Source organism: Schistocerca cancellata, chromosome 1 (genome assembly GCF_023864275.1).
Source record: "Schistocerca cancellata isolate TAMUIC-IGC-003103 chromosome 1, iqSchCanc2.1, whole genome shotgun sequence".
Taxonomy (NCBI): Eukaryota; Metazoa; Arthropoda; class Insecta; order Orthoptera; family Acrididae; genus Schistocerca; species Schistocerca cancellata.
In genome coordinates, this window is record NC_064626.1 from 53,271,888 (window position 1) to 53,291,639 (window position 19,752).

The following is a 19,752-nucleotide window of genomic DNA, read 5'->3' on the forward strand; positions in this document are numbered from 1 at the left end:
ATCAAAAACATGGTTCGGAGAGTTGGCCACCACATGCAGACGACAGTTCAGATAAAAACTATGTTACAATTGTTTCCTAGTAGTCATCAATGTCATATAGATCATCTTCCAACTCATCACACTGCATACTTTGGAAGTCTACCTTGTATCGAAGTAAACCTCCTATGCCACCAAATCCTCTGACAAACTGAGAACCCTCCTGCGATTTGTCCGTTATAATTTCGAGTGTAGCACCAAAACTTTTATAATTGTTTGCCAGCCATTCTAAAAGAGGTTGGCATTCTACTAACTCAAGTTCAACTCCACTCTCTCTGTCAGTGAAATGAGTCTTGTCTTTCTCTTGTTCTGGAGTTAAATGCAGTATTTTCTCCTCTGAGGTCACATGGTTTTTCAACACGTATCTCTGAATATCTAGGTTTTCCCAACAGATCAGAGTTTCTACAGACCCCAGCTCCAACGCTCTTAAAGTGTCTTCAACACCAAAGCAATATTTTCCAGTGTCTTGACTGATCTCATCAAAATAACGTCCAATAAGCTTCTTTTCCTGAATGAATTTCACATTCTGAAGAGATTCAGCAGCTAACTCAATTGCTTGATTAAATCCATTCTCTCCTCCATATGAAACATCAACTAGTTTTATGATTTTTGCTTGAAGTCTTGGGTCAAAATTACAGTACCCTGTTTTACAAAAATTACACCACTCATCAACTGGTTGATCTGTAATCCGTTGCTCGTATTAGTCAATAATGCAATTATGATGAGCAGTACAGTCACAATGTAGTTGTCCATTATGCTAGAGGCGTTACCTGAAAAAGCAAACAACATGGTTATGGACCTACCAACCTAGTAAAAACAAAAATAAAGAAAAGAAGGAATACATTGTTAACTACAAGATCTACATGTTTCTACGTTCAACTTTTTTTTTTCTTAAAAAATAAACCATTATCATTTATTAACACGTTCACTGCCATCGGCGCACCAGCGCGTCCGGCCGATACTAGTGCATATGCCGTCGACGCGCCTGCGCGGCGAGACACTCAGCTGTTTCTCAGCGCCACAGTTTAGTCGGGCACAGCCATTCGGTGTGGTTCATTGCGCAGGCACTCTAAGAACGTATTGTTTTCAATTTTTGCGGGTGCGGTTCGTGTGTTTTCCCTACAGTTTTTCTCTGTTGTGGGACTGAAAATGGAAGACAATCGTGACACGGCGGGCCCTTCAGAACCTAAGAAACGTAAAACACAGGACACAAGAAACGTACAAAAACTAACGGATGCGGAATTATTACGAATATTAGAAGAAAGCGATTCGGAAACGGAACTGGCCAGTGAGGAGGACGGCGTGGAATCCAGTGAAGAGTCTGACGGAGCCGAGTTTGTTTTAGATGAGACTGTAGAAATGGCTGTGAATCCTAGCGACAGGGAAATGGCAGAAGGAGTGGTAACAAGAGATAACGCAGCTGATACAACTGTTGCGTGGGAAAGAGAGCCAGTTGGAATGATAAATTGCCCATTTATAAAAAATGAGGGACTGCTTATTCAACCGACGGAAAACACTCCCTTAGATTATTTTCGTCTTTTGCTGACGGACGAATTTCTATTGACAGTTGTAGAAGAAACAAATCGAAACGCGATTGAATTATTCCTTTCTGCGGGAACCAAAGGACAATCACGAATAAACTGTTGGAAAGATGTGACTGTTGGCGAATTGTTAGTGTTCTTGGGAGTTTTCCTGCACATGGGAAATGTAAAGATGAGGAATTTGCAGGACTATTGGAAAAAGGACGCTTTATTCAACGTGAAAGGAATTGCCGATAGTATTTCACGAAATCGTTTTCTGCTAATACTACGTGCATTACACTTTTCTGAAAATCCAAAACAGGGCAAACCAACACCATCCGACAGGTTGTATAAAATACGTCCCGTTATCAATTTTTTCAATGAAAGGATGTGCCAAGTTTACTACCCTGGACGGGAACTGTCTCTGGACGAATCAATGACCCTTTGGCGTGGACGATTACTTTTCCGCCAATACATCAAAAACAAAAAGCACAAATATGGCATAAAGCTATATATTTTGACAACTCCCACTGGAATGGTCCTAAAATTCGCGGTATACACTGGCATGCTGGACGATTTAGGAGGAAGAGGCCATGCGCAAAAAATTGTTCTTCATTTACTAGATGAAAAGTTGAATGCTGGTCACCATGTGTACATGGACAATTACTATAACAGCTTCGCATTGGCAAAGCTGCTCCTGGATAAGAAGACCCACTGCACGGGAACTCTGAGGGCGAATAGGAAGGATACACCCAAGGAAATACAGGAAGCAAAACTACGAAAAGGTGAAGCCGTTGCCAGATTTGCGGAAGGAGTTATGATAGGTAAGTGGCGTGATAAGAGGGAGGTTTGCTACATTTCTAATGCATTTACAAATGAAATGGTTGAGGTTGAAACCAAAAGAAAGGAGAAGAAATCTAAGCCCTTGGCCATTGTAAACTACAATAAATTTATGGCGGGAGTTGATCGGCACGATCAGATGTTATCATATTACCTCTCGGAACGCAAAACCATACGCTGGTACAAGAAACTTTTTATCCACGTTGTGGAAATGATACTGACAAACGCACATGCCCTACACAATAAATATTGTGGCACAAAAATGCCCCTCCAAGAATTTAGACTCAGTATTATAAGAGCACTATTGCCACGAAAGCAGGTAGAACGGCCAGTCAGAAATCCCCAACATGTTGTGGTAAAACGAGAATCAAATGGAAAATCAAAAACACCGCGAAAAAAGTGCAGATCATGCGCCAGCCGTGGACAACGAACAGACACGATTTACGAGTGCCTAGATTGCCCAAATAAAGCAGGATATTGTTTGAATTGTTGTGTTATTCACCACCTCTAAAGGCAGATAGCACTTTCGTTGCTCATTTATTTTTCGACAGTTATGTGTCGGTACTATTCGTAAACTTTGTATTTATTTTATTTGTTTGAGAGTGTAATGGATAAAGCTCTAGATTGTTTTTTTCTTAGATTTGACATACATTTTATTTCAGAAGTTTCTTCGAGATCTTGTGTTTGTATTTGAATGTTTCTACTATATTTTTTGTCCAATAAATATGTCGTTTGTCAGTAGGATGTTTCGTTTCATTTATGAATATAAAATGAAATTGTAGTAACCTAAACTGTCACACTAACCAGGAACAATACACTAGACGCATTGGCGCGTCCACGGCCACCCGCTACAGAATATGGCCTGATATGCCACTGACGCCTTAGTGCGCCCCAAAACAACTTTGATTCACGAGAGTAAATTTGATTGTGTACTTATAAACTAAATACATGTTATATTACTTTTAGCAATATATTTTCAGATTCTATTAAGAAAAATATTGGTTACGTGGCAAAGCAAGGCCAATTACAGTGGCAGTGAACGTGTTAATTATTTACATATGTATACTATCCACAGTCTACTGAGATTCCACTAGGACATTCGCAGTCTTGGTCGAAGATTGTACTCGTATGGTGGCATGTCTGTATGTTGTGCTGGCGTAGCCACTCTTTTTCCTCTTCGTGAACTTCCTCCACCCTTCGGAAAAGCAGACACTATTGTTGAAGGAATTACATCTGGAGCGCCCTTAAAAGGTTTTAAACGACTGACATGCACAACAGTAGTTCTGGTGGGCAGTTGCAATTTAACGTTGACTGGTGACGTGATCTCAATAATTTGATAAGGACCTCTGTAGTTTGTTACAAATTTCTTTGTTTTTCCTTTCGCAACGTATGGAGTTAAAAGCATAACCCACTGACCGATTTTGTAATTTGGATATTTTATTGCGAGCGGCGCCGTGCATCGGATGGTGATACTGCCTCTTCTGTCACGTTGAAAAGATTCTCGAAGATTCTTCTTAACGTCGGTCATTGGCTCTTGGAATGTAGGCGAGGGCCTTTGCTCACATACGACAACTGAGAAACACGTGAGCCGGTCATTGCCTCTTCTGTCACGTTGAAAAGCTTCTCGAAGAATCTTCTTAACGTCGGTCATTGGCTCTTGGGATGTAGGTGAGGGCCTTTTGCTCACATGCGACCACTGAGAAACACGTGAGCCGGTCGGGCGATGCCCTGACGGCTGAATCGACAGCGCCCGCTTATGTGGAACTTGCTGACTTCACGGTCATTGTCTCTGCTGTTCGGCCCGCTGTGAGCCAGTATGTAACTCTCCAAACTAAACCAAGTTTTCCATTTATATTCTAATTTCTAGTTCACTTTGATTTCACTAATTTATTTACTTAAGTACCACTCAACATTCCTCCACCCTTCGGAGAAATTCGCCCTCGAATTTACCACTCAACATTCCTCCACTCTTCACACGGAAAAAACACAAGCACTGAAAACTCTCGACTTACACATGCATCACATTAAGTATGTTGAAAATACTGTATCACTTTATAAAAGCCCTGTGCGCTCATGAATCACATAGTTTACACATAAATGGTTATAATAAGAGTAACAAATCTTGATGAGAATGAATAAACAAAAAATAGATTTTTCACTTAGAAAATTACATAGCAACAGCTGTTTAATCTACGCTATACTAATGCAAGAATATCTATTCTACAGTATTGTTTATTTTAACATAAGACTGTTTAGTAAAGAGTGAAGTACAATAAACAAAATTAATACACTAATGCTTAAAAGTAGCCATTGAAGTACATCAGTTAAGAGTGTGGTATCCAGTTTACAGGGATTTGATGAAGTGGTATATTGTTATTTGGCTTATTTTTTCGTCTTAAATAAAAGAAAACTGTACAAAGCAGAAACACCAACACAAAGGTTCCAGATATACCCGTTCCTAGCATTATAATTTTAGTTTTGTGTTCACCTTTTAATTTTAAAACATGTTGCATTATAATATTGGCATCAATTTTGTCTTGCTGTGAGTTTATGAACGTATCTAATGACTTCAGAAGGGAACTATCAAGGGAGTCATTGAGGTAGGACAGGTTTTGTGCAGGAAATGCTTGCATGGCGTTTTCTGGCCAATAAATTAGAGGGAAGGATGAATTAACATTAGTTGTACCAGTGATTGTTGCGGGTAAATGAAAATTCGCTCCTGAGATGGAACATAACGTGCCGTTAATTATTAGCCCGCTTCCATGAAGTTCAAAATGTTGTAATGTTGTAGCCACACCGTTCTCGTAACATTGTGCAAAAATATCAGTTGGCTTACTGACCGCATACAACCAGTGATTTTCGACTTGCTCGAAAAAACATGATGTGGAAGTTAATATATCGCGTGGGCAATTGATGGCGTCAGATTGTTCGAAAAATAATTGAGATTCACAACTAGTGGCATGTAATCGGATTGCGCGAGATGGACATATAATAACTTGTTCGGATGTGCAACTATTTAATTCAGAAGTTGTCATTACCGTGCTCGTATTGCTTGTTTGGGAGATTAAAAATACTTGGTGTGTTCTGAACTGTACAAATTTATTTATTTTGCCCCATTTTACCGGAAATGAGTGTACTCTATAACAGTCATACATACCCATTTTATCTGTAACCGGGAAAGATATACGAACTCGTATTCTTGCATTATCTGTGTCAACTAGTACTGTAGCTAAGTGGTAATACTGTGGTAAATGTTTCTTATCCGCAGGAAATATTAACTTTAGTGAATCTGGCAATTGTTTTTCAATTTTAGCTAATAATGAGATGAATGTAACCGGCGATAGTAACGTGGGTGACAAATGTCCCTGTACTGCATAGTGGATGGCTTCCTTTAATTCCTCCGCTGCTAGCCGTGCATCTATCACTTGATCAGTGAGTAGCCGAAGCGATCTTACTACTGCAAGTTTCTTATCCACAATATCGAGCCTTGTTTGTATGACTTTTAGGTCTTTATTCAGTGTAGCAGTAGTAGCTTGAAGATAATCGTTTAATTCTTGGGTGAGGTTCCTGATGACCTTGGTATTAGTAAAAACTGTTTGCTCCAATCCGTTTAATCTTGTCGTGTGCCATTCTATAGTACCTTTATTTAATTCCGCGGTACTCTCTATGTTCTGTAATGAATTATTGAGCTTGGGTATTACCTAATCTTTCCTGTCGTTCCAAAGCCTTTGTATTAGATTTTTGAACCTTTTTCCATACATCTTTCATCATTCGACTGAAATCTCTTACTGTTTCTCCGACTTTTCCGTTTTTCTGCCTGATTACATCAAAAGGGGACGGCATTTTTCTCCCATAAACCACTTCATAAGGTGACATGCCAGTTGCTTCATGCGTTTTGGCGTTGTATACCGACACGATTATTGGTAAATACGTATCCCAATTAGAATGTTGGTCGTTAATATAATAACTAAGCATCTTGCCAATTGTCCGATGAACTCTTTCTGTGCGTCCGTTGCACTGAGGGTGTAACGGAGTTGTGCGTAATTTGCGTATTTTTAGTAAGTGGCATAGCTGTTTCATTAGTTCAGACATAAAATTAGATCCCTGATCTGTGATAATAGCTTCAGGTACGCCAAATTTAAGTATCCAGTTGTTAACTAAAGCTTGGGCAACTGTATTTGCTTGCTGATCTGGGAGACTCACCATAGCTAGATAGCGTGAAAAGTGATCTATAATTGTAAGAACATACTTATTACCAGCAGGTGTTTTATGAAATGGCCCGTAGAGATCCACTCCGCAGATTTGAAATGGACATGAAGCCTCAGGGAGCCTCTGTAAGGGTATTTTTGAACGAGAAAGTTCAGCTCGTTGTGCGCACGCAATGCAATTGCGAACGTACTGCGCAACATCCTGCTTTCTGGTTTGCCACCAAAATCGCTCTGCTACACGTCTTTCGGTTGTCCGCTGTCCACCGTGTCCTGCAAGGATATGATCGTGGGCCTCTGCCATTATTTCTTGTCTAAGGTGTTGGGGAACAACAATTCGCGGTCCAAGTTTTGTTTCACGGCATAATACACCATCTTCAAAGCAAAATTGTTTTTGAGATGCATATTTTTTGCATTCTGTATCCTCATTTTGTGCCTTTCTCCAGTCCTCAGTATCTCGGCCTGTTGCTTCCAAAAGTGCTATTTTCCGACTTAGACAATCTGCATTCGTGTGTTTTTTGCCTGGTTTATGGATAACTTCGAAATCCATTTCGGAAAGACATAGGGCCCAACGCGTGAGACGACTAGATGGATCCTTTAACCCAAGCAACCATTTTAAAGCTGCGTGGTCTGTAATAACCTTGAATTTCCTACCATACAAGTAGCATTTAAAGTATTTGATGCCATAAATAACACTTAACAATTCTTTCTCTGTTGTGGAATAATTTCTTTCTGCTGTTGTTAGTTGTCTCGAAGCGTAGGCTATGGGGTGTTCCGCGCCATTAATATTCTGACTCAAAACAACTCCTACTGAATGACCACTTGCGTCACAGGATAAAATAAATTCTTTGTTATAATCTGGGTAGGCTAATACTGGACTGTGTGTTAACTTATCTTTAAGGGTTTGAAATGCTGATTCACAATCTTCAGACCAATGAAATTTTGCACCCTTTTTCAATAATTGGGTTAAGGGTCGGGCAATTTCAGCAAAATTTTGAACATATTTTCGGTAATACGATGCGAGACCAATGAAACTTTGTACTTCCTTAACGCGTTGTGGTGTTGGGAAGTCCTTAACTGCCGAAATTAATCGAGGATCTGTTCTAATTCCTTTTTCACTAATGACATGCCCTAGGTATGTAACCTCTGTCAATGCAAAACTACATTTTTCCATATTTAATGTTAATTTAGCTTTTCTAAGTCTCTGAAAAACATTACGCAGACGCACAGCATGTTCATTAATGTCTTTGGAGAATACAATAATATCGTCTAGATATACACAACATTGCTGAGTTTTTAGTCCTCGCAATACTCCATCGAGTAGTCTTTGAAAAGTTGCTGGTGCATTTTTCAAACCGAAAGGCATTCTTTTAAATTGCCAGTGGCCTCCAGGGGTAGAAAATGCTGTTTTATGCCTATCTTCAGGTGCAACTTCCAATTGATGATATCCGCTACGTAAATCGATTGTTGAAAAGTATTTACTGTTACCTAAACTGTCAATGATATCTGTAATGTTTGGAAGAGGATAAACATCTGAGATAGTTTGTTTGTTAAGGTGTCTGTAGTCACAACAAAATCTATATCGTTTCGTACCGTCGGGAGACTTCTTTGGAATAATTACAATATTTGAATTATAAGGCGAATCAGAATATTCTATGATTCCATCTTTTAGATGCTGTTCTAAAAATTCATCCAGTACTGGCTGTAAGTGATGCGCAACTCTATAAGGCTTTCTATAAACTGGGGGGCTATTTCCTGTTGGGATCCTATGCTGTGTGATATCTGTTGCTGGCAGTGGACCTTCTGCATTAAATAAATCTTGAAACTCAACTAAAACTGCTTCTATCGTGTCTCTATCCTTTCCTTGCAAATGCTCAATCTTCTGGCGTAATGCGATTTTATAGGCGTCTGGTTTCTGACCATCATTAATATCTGACCAAATGAAATCTTCTTCTTCAAAAGTACTGACTGTAGCTACTAATATTCCCTTATGCAACTCTTTGTCCTCCACTCCGAAATTGTCAATATGTACCGGTACTTTTCTTTCTCCCTCAACGTCTTGAACCCGTACAACACTTCTACGTACAAAACAATGTGATACGTCTAATTCCTCATTTTCCTCTAGTGGCTCTATTAGACACACTGTATCTGTAGGTACCTCGGGGTCAACGGTCATCCAGAGAAGTTTTCCTGAGCCAGATGGTATCTGATCCCGCGAATCAACCTTCAAGGACGTTGCACGCAGTGTAGTTGATTTCGCCTTCCGGTTAGGGAAATCTTGCGGCAGAGGGCCCTTTGCAGCGGTGTCACCTAGCTGAAATACTATTCCGCTAAGTTCTACAGTTTGCTGTCTGAGGTCAATTTTAGCGTGATGTTTATTCAGGAAATCCAACCCTAGGATCGCGTCGTACCCGTCAGTTATCTTTGTTACCACTTCTACATCTTCTTGAAATTGTACACCGTGAATATAGAAAATCAATGATGTACATCCTAATGACTTCACTGTACCTCCTCCTACTCCACTCAATCTATACCTTGGAGGGTCATATTTCTTTTCTCCAATACATTCATTACTCACTATTGATACGTTTGCGCCTGTATCCACCAGTATCCTTGCCTCTTTATCCCGTATGGTAGCAGATAACCAGCATTCCGCCTTCACATTCGCCTTAATGGCATGAAATTTTATTGGGAACGCCTGGCGGCGGTTCCGACATTCCCGTTTGAGTTTAACTGATTTCTATTTCCAAAAACTTTCTTAGACCTGCATTCCTTGAATGTGTGACCTATTCTTTGACAATTAGTGCATTGAGGTTGTCTGCAGTTTTTTGCTATATGGCCTTGTCGATCGCACCTAAAACATCGTACTCCTGCTGAAAATACATTTCGCTTCTCCTTGTATCTGGTGGCAATGTCAATTTCTTCAAAAGCTGTCGCCACAGATACAGCTTCTGCTAAATTCTTAGGAAACTCTGCCCTGACACGACGGGACGTTTCAGGAGGTAACCCACGTAAAAATGTATCGAGAGCTCTATCTTCTGCCTCTTGTAAAATAACTTTATTTGCTTCATCACTAGTTGTCAACTGATAGGTGTTAATATTAACTTTTCTAATCCTATCTACAAAGCTTTCTAATGACTCGTTTTGCTTCTGAGTGATAGTGTGTAATTTTTCTCTATAAAATCTACAGCTGTTCTGTTTTTGAAAACGTTTAACTAATCCTTTCTTCAATTCCTCAAATGTTGGAGCATTCCGTAATTCTTCATGGTATAATACGTGTGCTTTAGCCTCTCCTAGCAATCTTAACTTTGTCATTTGTAAGAGCTGTTCATCTGACCATGATCCTAACTTTGCAGCTGCTACTAAATCATCAAAAAAGGCTGTTATGTCTTCGCCAGGTTTACCTGAAAAAGGAGTTACCAAGGCTGCTGCTGAGGAATGTAGGGTGGGAGGGACTGAACTGGTTTGCCTAACCTCACACAACTGTTTAAATAATGCATTATTATCATTTTTAAGCTGTGCTATTTGATTAACTAAGCTCTGAATAGCTTCATCAGTAGAAACCCCTTGTGGTGCTGACTCTGACTTTGTACGATTTCGTGTCATCATTTTATAAACTGTTAGTTACACAATCTTACCACACTGAATTAAAAAGATGTTTAAAAATTTTCGACAAACTCTTAAAATCATGAGAGAATATACACTTCTACAGAAAGAAAATATTACGACTGCTATGCAAACCTCTATCCTTTCACACATTAAACAATACTAACTGTGGATCTTTAGTGACTGTCATTCACACCTCATATTGAGCCAAGGGTTTTTTCTCTGACACCAAATGTTACAGTTACTACGGCTTCTGACATCAAATGTAACAGTTGTGGTTACTAAATGTGACACTTCTGTCACTCAATGTAACTGGGTTTTCTCTTTTGATGCTGTCAATTGTCAGGATGAGCATTCTCAAGCATTCTGTCAGGGTGAAAATATTAAATAAATAAACTTTTCTCTCTTACAAAATGTGGGCAGGGTGGGTTCTTCCTTCGCTCGGGTATGAGGTCGAATGAAACATCATTTTATACATAAGATAACTTTTATTGAAAGTTTCGTATAACTGTTATCTTACTGGACGTTCTGGTTCGGAGAGCGGCAGCCGTGTCGTTTGCGTAGCCTTCTGCTGCGGCAGCGGCGGCGGCGGCGGCGGCGGCGGCGTCTGATTACGCGTAGCGGTGTGTATCTCGTGTCGCCGTCTCGCCCAGCTGACCGGAGACGCGCAGCGCGAGGTGGCCTGTTTAATTATTGCGAGCGGCGCCGTGCATCGGATGGTGATACCTTGAATGTGGCGTCCCAGTGTTTCTCTTCTCTAAGCGGCCGCGTGTGTTGTGCGTCGGCCAGCAGAGCGGCGCGGCGGGGGAAGGCCAGTGTCCCGGACTCGAACCACGGACTCCCGCTTGCCAGTCTTCGGCTGTCAGGTCTTCATCCCAGCTCACAGGTGACTGCTGAAGTGAGGCCGTCTCCTTCCCGTCCTCACGAGTCACCCGGGTATGTAAAATCAGACTTCAAAATACCTTTTAACTTCTTCTTCTGACACTGAGGCTGCTGCTTGCTATTCCATTACAGCGGCGGACTTGGTGCGTCTGTGCATGAGGTAGTCTCTTCTTGCATGACGGTCTTCCGCACCGAAACTCACTTAAAACAACTGCTACGCTTCTTCTTCGTCTTCTTCGTCGCTCGTCTCCGTCTTCGTCTCCGTCTTCGCCTTCGTCTTCCTCTCGTCTTCATCTACCTCTCACGGGCCCACTGCGTCTCGCGTATTTATTCACTTCAGTTTACTGGAGGTGAACGACTTCACGGCCATTGCCTCTTCTGTCACGTTGAAAAGATTCTCGAAGATTCTTCTTAACGTCGGTCATTGGCTCTTGGAATGTAGGCGAGGGCCTTTGCTCACATACGACAACTGAGAAACACGTGAGCCGGTCATTGCCTCTTCTGTCACGTTGAAAAGCTTCTCGAAGAATCTTCTTAACGTCGGTCATTGGCTCTTGGGATGTAGGTGAGGGCCTTTTGCTCACATGCGACCACTGAGAAACACGTGAGCCGGTCGGGCGATGCCCTGACGGCTGAATCGACAGCGCCCGCTTATGTGGAACTTGCTGACTTCACGGTCATTGTCTCTGCTGTTCGGCCCGCTGTGAGCCAGTATGTAACTCTCCAAACTAAACCAAGTTTTCCATTTATATTCTAATTTCTAGTTCACTTTGATTTCACTAATTTATTTACTTAAGTACCACTCAACATACGCAATGCCGTAGGGGACCGCACCGCCACTTCCCAGCAAATTAGGGACACTGTTGCTCCTGGGGTTCGGCGAGGACCATTCGCAACCGTCTCCATGAAGCTGGGCTACGGTCCCGCACACCGTTAGGCCGTCTTCCGCTCACGCCCCAACATCGTGCAGCCCGCCTCCAGTGGTGTCGCGACAGGCGTGAATGGAGGGACGATTGGAGACGTGTCGTCTTCAGCGATGAGAGTCGCTTCTGCCTTGGTGCCAATGATGGTCGTATGCGTGTTTGGCGCCGTGCAGGTGAGCGCCACAATCAGGACTGCATACGACCGAGGCACACAGGGCCAACACCCGGCATCATGGTGTGGGGAGCGATCTCCTACACTGGCCGTACACCACTGGTGATCGTCGAGGGGACACTGAATAGTGCACGGTACATCCAAACCGTCATCGAACCCATCGTTCTACCATTCCTAGACCGGCAAGGGAACTTGCTGTTCCAACAGGACAATGCACGTCCGCATGTATCCCGTGCCACCCAACGTGCTCTAGAAGGTGTAAGTCAACTACCCTGGCCAGCAAGATCTCCGGATCTGTCCCCCATTGAGCATGTTTGGGACTGGATGAAACGTCGTCTCACGCGGTCTGCACGTCCAGCACGAACGCTGGTCCAACTGAGGCGCCAGGTGGAAATGGCATGGCAAGCCGTTCCACAGGACTACATCCAGCATCTCTACGATCGTCTCCATGGGAGAATAGCAGCCTGCATTGCTGCGAAAGGTGGATATACACTGTACTAGTGCCGACATTGTGCATGCTCTGTTGCCTGTGTCTATGTGCCTGTGGTTCTGTCAGTGTGATCATGTGATGTATCTGACCCCAGGAATGTGTCAATAAAGTTTCCCCTTCCTGGGACAATGAATTCACGGTGTTCTTATTTCAATTTCCAGGAGTGTATGTTGTGGCATGAAATAATTTTATTTTGATTCTCTGAATTTTTGATACTATATTTATAAATATTGAGCAGTTATTCTGCACTTAATTCGCCAAAATAACTCTCGCACTACCGACGAGCATTAAATTCTGTACTTTAATACCTCTCTGTTCCTTTTATTCCTAGTATGCAAATCATAAAAATAGGTTTGGTGGTCTGTTAAGCGCGCATCTCGTGGTCGTGCGGTAGCGTTCTCGCTTCCCACGCCCGGGTTCCCGGGTTCGATTCCCGGCGGTGTCAGGGATTTTCTCTGCCTCGTGATGGCTGGGTATTGTGTGCTGTCCTTAGGTTAGTTAGGTTTAAGTAGTTCTAAGTTCTATGGGACTGATGACCATCGATGTTGAGTCCCATAGTGCTCAGAGCCATTTGAACAATTTTTTTGGTCTGTTAAGAGCTTTTTTGCAGGTGATGTTTACACACCAAAGCTTGTATCTGGAAATCACTAGCTATGGGATAACTTTAAAAATTCATTTATAAAATGAGTATTAGCTGTGCTTGGCCATCGTTATAAGCATATTTTCCTTGAAATTCTGTCACTTCCACTCAGAACTATGGTAATAGCTTTTCATCATTCTTGAACATACGAGTCTGTCTATAATGACCATGTCCTCCACGGGACGTTAAATGATAAGCTACTTTTTTGCTAAATTTAGACATATTATAATTGTAGAGCTCGATGCTTACAAATTTAATATATAATATAGTCAAAAAGAAATGGACATCGGAAAAACACATTTATCATACAGAACAGCCGAAAAACAGTTGGATGAAATTAAATGTAAGTTCGTCACTATCAAGAGAGATATAGCAGTAGCACTCTTAAAATCATAGGAGAATGCTAATAGGTATAAAGCGTATGTTGAGTTTTGAGATCTCTGACGGAGCGAGCGAGGCCGGGGTTGGGGCTGGGGAAGGGGGGGGGGGGGACTGCCTGTTGTCATCTACTCATGCTGATATACAGCAAGTACTACAGCCAAACGGAAACTATAATAATGGAAGACGAAGGAGAAAGTGTTCCGATTGAAAACATCGTGAGGTAAGAATTCTGTCACACTCTCTTGTAGTTCATCCTGTACAATAATCGAAAAGAAAAGAAAGATTCCGGAGTAGGTTTAAAATTCAAGATGGAAGTACTTCGTTACGGCATTCACTGGTGGCATTATTATCCTCTGTTAATGCAACGATTAACTACGGATCCTGCTGAATACAACGAACACTATAAAGACCGTATGTTATGAACTGCAAGTAAACCAAAGAAAGACGAAGTGATGAGTAATAGAAATGAGATTAGCGATAAAATTAATTTAAAAATTGGACGACGCGTAGTACCTTGGTTTCACAAGAAAGCATGACGGACAAAGGAAGAAGATTATCTGAAATATTCTAGCATACACAAAGATGACATTTCACGCTAGAAGAAGTTTCCTGGTATTAAACATTGGCCTTAATGTGAGGAATAAATTTCAGAGAATGTACGTCTAGCTCACTTGTGTGATTGGGCTGAAGAGTTTCAAGCGAAAAGGACACAGCATATCATTCTCAACAGAGACAAAAATCAGACGTAAAGGGAACTTCGGGCGTACTCAAAGAGAGCGTTATGGGACCATTACTTTGCACAATAAACCTAAAAAAATGTATCGTATTGAGCATCTACAGACAGAAAGATCGATTATTATGTAATTCCACGACGGCAGGAAAATCACTGGAAGCAGTCACATCCATAACGTATTTAGGAATATGTGTAAGGAGCGATCTACAGTGGAACGGCCACATGAATCTTATCGCAGTTAAGGCTGGTGCCAGACGGAGAATCATTGGAAGAATCTTCGCGACGTCTAGTCCACCCACAAAGCAAGGAGCGTACGAAGCGCTCATTCGACCAGTTCCCGAACATTGCTCGTTAGTATGGCATCCGTACAAGATAGGTTTATACAGGACACAGAAGATCGTAAGAACAGCAGCGAGTTTCGTGACAGGTTCATTTAGTAACTGGATTATGGGAATTGAATTTGATAAAAGTGTAAAGGGAAAATGCAGTTCGATTGCCAAAGAGTTGTGAAACAGATGCACCCATCGCTGGGAGTAACGGGACACCCTGCTCTCCTCAGAGGATTAAGTCCCTTGCTTTCAAGGGTGGTAGAACCATTCGAGTGATGTTTGCGGACTTTCATATCACTCATAGAAGGATGGGGCTTCCGGTGTTGTGGCGTGCAGTACTGTCCGATGCCTGTTTAGAGGGTTTGAATCTTAGGGGTGGCCCTCACCTGATAAAATATGGAGATAACTCACTATTCTTGAAGAGTTCACCCGTACTGCTTTGTAAACGGCACCTAACCTAGCTCCTGTCGCGTTCACTTAACTTATGAAAATTCTGAGTCGTGTAAAAAACGCTCCGATTCGCCAATGGCCTCTTGACGTCAGACGGAAATTGCTACAACAAACATTGAGAGGAGAGTGTGCAGTGATTGACCGCACACTTGACCTACTCCGTGGTGGAAAATTATTTAATACTCTAGTTTCACGTCACTGGACGGAAGTAAATAACATTTTGAATGATTGGTGCTTGTTGCCATAACAGCACAAACGGAGACCGGTGCAGGGACGCTTGATTTGTACAAGCTCTTCGATCGGTCGTCTTCGAGGTGACCTCCCGTGCTCAATCACTGAGGTATACACACTATGTGATCAAAAGAATCCGGACACCTGGCTGAAAAAGATTTTCAAGTTCGTGGCGCCCTCCATCGGTAATGCTGGAATTCAGTATGGTGTTGCCCCACCCTTAGCCTTGATGACCGCTTCCACTCTCGCCGGCATACGTTCATTTAGGTGCTGGAAGGTTTCTTTGGGAATGGCAACCCATTCTTCAAGCAGTCCTGCACTGAGGAGGGGTATCGATGTCGGTCGGTGAGGCCTGGCACGAAGGCCGCGTTCCGAAACATCCCAAGGGTGTTCTACAGGATTCATGTCAGGACTCTGTTCGGGCCAGGCCATTACAGGGTAGTTGTCGTCGTGTAACAGCTCCGCCACAGGCCGTGCGCTATGAACAGGTGCTTGATCGTGTAGAAAGATGCAATCGCCAACTCAGAATTGTTTTTCAACAGTGGGAAGCAAGAAGGTGCTTAAAACATCAATGTAGGCTTGTGTTGTGATAGTGCCACGCAAAACAACAAGGGGTGCAAGCCCCCTCCATGAAAAACACGACCACACCATAACACCACCACCTCCGATTTTCCGACCAGTGGTGTTAATTCTACAGCGTTTAGAAAGTTTAACTTTAATTATAATCATCCTGTATATAGTTCTATGCACAAATGTAGAATACATTGGATACATACTTTATCTTACTGATGAATCTGAATGGCCACGCAAAAGCACAAAAGTATACAGTTTAATGGTCGATGCATCTGAACTGAATAGACAAAGATACATAGAAAAATAATTCTCACCTTTGTCGAAAAAGGTTGAATAGAATTGTGAGCGTGGAAACATGTGCAATCTTATGAGACACACGATTGATACGCAATGAAAGATCTTTTTCGAAAAAGAAATTGTTACTTTCTGATAATCGAGCGTCCCATACAACAGTATAAAAGGATCTCTTTGCTGTGTGTATCAGTTATCTTTAATAACTTGCAGTCGCTTTTGATGTACATGCACTGGCGTAATTATCTCTCGGGAAAGAATTACTTTAATTTTCATCTTCGCAGTTCAGTGTTTTCGGTTAAAAGAAGCAATACTTCAGTGCTGCTGACGCTGCATATACTCTGAAACGGTGGCACATTATGTTTTAACGACTCATTATAACTGCTCCTGTTCTCCAGATAACATAACGAAGGCGCGTAGAGCAAAACAAAAAACTGCTGCTGCAGACTCTATGCAGCTGCTACCAGGCGATATTCTGCAATCCCTGTTGCGAGGCTGCTCCATTCTCGGAGACATAAATTAATATAAGGGCTTCTGAGAGATGCAGAGGATGTCTTTAATGGAAATTAGTGACGCAGTTATTCCGTGGGAGAAATGCAAAAGCATTAGTAAGCCTCGACTCTCGTCTCTTTTCACTGCACGTTCCGGAGGAGAGACTCAGATTTTCTTGTTACTTCATTCTCATAATAACGAATCCCATTTTTGGGAATGTACTAGAAACACATGCATATAAAATTATTAATTAATTAATTAATTTATGCAAGTAAGGGTGAAACTTCCACTTCCGCGACATGAGAGCAAGTAGCGCCAAAGTGCTACATCGTTACATCGTCAAAATGAAATCCTGGGTGTCAATAAAGAGTTGTGATACCTCTTCGGAGAATGACAGATTATTAGCGAAACTCTTGTACACTGTATGATTAATTTCACTAAACATTCCCAAAAATCGTAGCTTTTGGTCAAAAAATTACTACCACAGCAAGTTTCAATGATTGTAAACTGGATAGTTCAAACATAAAGAACTAATTTCATTGATCATTACAGACAAACTATGGAAGATAGAAACACGTTGTGCGTGTCACTAGATACAGGATGATTGGTTCAAATGACTGTAAGCACTATGGGACTTAACATCTATGGTCATCAGTCCCCTAGAACTTAGAACTACTTAAACCTAACTAACCTAAGGAGGTCACACAACACCCAGTCATCACGAGGCAGACAAAATAGATACAGGAAGATTCAAAGTTTAGTCTTCGCAGAGACACTGTACCGTACACTCAACGTGAGCACCATGCTTTGCTCGAGGAACATCAAAACGACAATCCATTTCATTCCACATACGAATTAAAAGGTCCCACTTTACTGAATCAACAGATTCAACAATTCGATTTCTCAGCTCTTGATGAGTATCTGCCATATGTGGAACAGAAAATCTGTCTTTTATGGACCCCTACAGAAAAAAATCCCGGGAGGCCAAAAGCAATCGACAAGATCGTTCTGTCCATCTCTTCCAATCGAACTTTGCGGGATGGCCGTATCTTAAGGTGGAAGTTAAGCAGGGCGCAGTCATGCATAAATATTAAATCACTGGAATCTCCGCGAAGCTGAGGATTTGCAGCATCTCCAGATATGAGATTACTGTCACAGTTTTCTTCGCACAAAAAAGTCCATAAACTATACGAACAGAGACGGCAGAAAAAAAACATTCAGATTCAGGGAGTCTTTGTCATTTTCGGTGACGACCACATGATACTGCAACCCCAAAATTCTTACTTTATGGCGGTTTCCTTTGCCCGATAGACGTTACGTCAATACGTTCGAAGAGATGAGTCCTTCGAAAAAAGTGTCCTCTGGCACATCCTGTAGAAGTGATATGCAAAGTTCGTACCTTCTATTGTGGTCGTCGGGACACAATTGCTGCAGTAACTACAACTTGTAAGGCTTCACATGCAGGCATCTTTTGAGAAGACGCCAGGCCGTTGTTTGCGGAAGTTTAAGTTCGTGCCCTGCTCGTCTTGTGGACTACCGAGAGCTCCGTGTGAACGCGTCTCGGATAGGTTCTACACTTTCAACAGAAGTTCGTGGCCGACCAGTGAGTGCTCCTTCCTTGCATATGCAACCAACAACAAAAAAATTTGTATCCCAGTCATAAATCCGCTTGTGCTGAGGCGGCTTCTGGCTGAATTGACGGCGGGATGCACGCTGTACTTAGGCAATGGATTAAACTTGAGGCAAATGATAACTAACAAAGAGATTTCTCTTGTGGAGTCGTCGTCATGTTGCAGCAGTTCACACCGCAGCAATTTCACAGCTTTGATTCCTCCTCTATCCAACGACATGAGCAAATGTGTTTTTGTCTTCTATAGTTTGTCAGTAATAAACAACTGAAATGTGTTCTTAGTTTTTGAATTACGAGGTATACGTCTTTGTAAAGGACAAGTAAATACTACAGGCATAATGTACTAGTATTATTGGTATAACGAACTGAAATACAAACATATAGTTTAAATAAAGAGAAGAAACACGTTAGCTTAACTAAACAGACAGAAGAGACAAAAATACAATACGTCTTAAAAAGATTCCAACCCATTTAAAAAAATTCATATCATCTACATGAATAAAGAGAGGAAGTTGCGCCCAGCGCTAACTTAGGTAAAGGAATACAAAGTTTACACTCTCGGAAGAAACATATGATTTTAGTAGGAGACCAGGGGGACCGGGGCCAGCAGACGTTGTTAGTGTTCAAAATGTGTGTGAAATCTTATGGGACTTAACTGCTAAGGTCATCAGTCCCTGAGCTTACACACTACTTAACCTAAATCATCCTAAGGACAAACACACACACCCATGCCCGATGGAGGACTTGAACCTCCGCCGGGACCAGCCCAACAGTCCACGACTGCAGGGCCCTAGACCGCTCGGCTAATCCCGCACGCCGTTGTTACTGGTTAGGCATTTTTAATAAATTTTGCTTTCGAGAATTTGTTTTTCGTTGTATGCATAAATAGAATGCCTTCTTATTGTACTGTACCACGCTACATACATTCTTGCTTTAATAGAACTGCAGTTTACGTTATTTCTAATTTTAAAAGTTAATGCTAAGTATCATCTAGCTGCAATACTATGGACCACGAGGAAGGTGAAAATGCACATAAATTTGAATAATATTTTGTTCTTCAAAAGTAAAAGAGAGCACCTTAATTAATTAAAGTATGTTTTTCTTCATTTCTTATTGAAAATAATATAGTGAATTGATTATTAGTCAATCTGTTTCCTCAACAAAATACAGACAAAAATTTTCCTACTTCAAAGTTTGAGCAGTCGGCAAGTAGCCCGTGTGTGCCATGTGCTAAATTATGTCCAGTCTTCTGGTGGAGGGTCAATGAAGACCTCATCACATGCACCATACTTTCGTCATGTGTGTGCCTCTGTTATTTAAATGATCTT

General features: G+C 41.7%; 1 protein-coding gene across 1 annotated transcript in view; it reads right to left on the bottom strand.

The window, feature by feature from the left end:
- Positions 1-76: 76 nt before the first annotated feature.
- LOC126095187 (eukaryotic peptide chain release factor subunit 1-like) overlaps positions 77-19,752 on the bottom strand; it is a 40,395-nt gene continuing 20,719 nt past the window's right edge. Inside the window, exon 2 of the mRNA XM_049909924.1 lies at positions 77-678. Coding sequence (XP_049765881.1) covers positions 77-678 — 602 coding nt within the window. The remainder of the gene's footprint in view (positions 679-19,752) is intronic.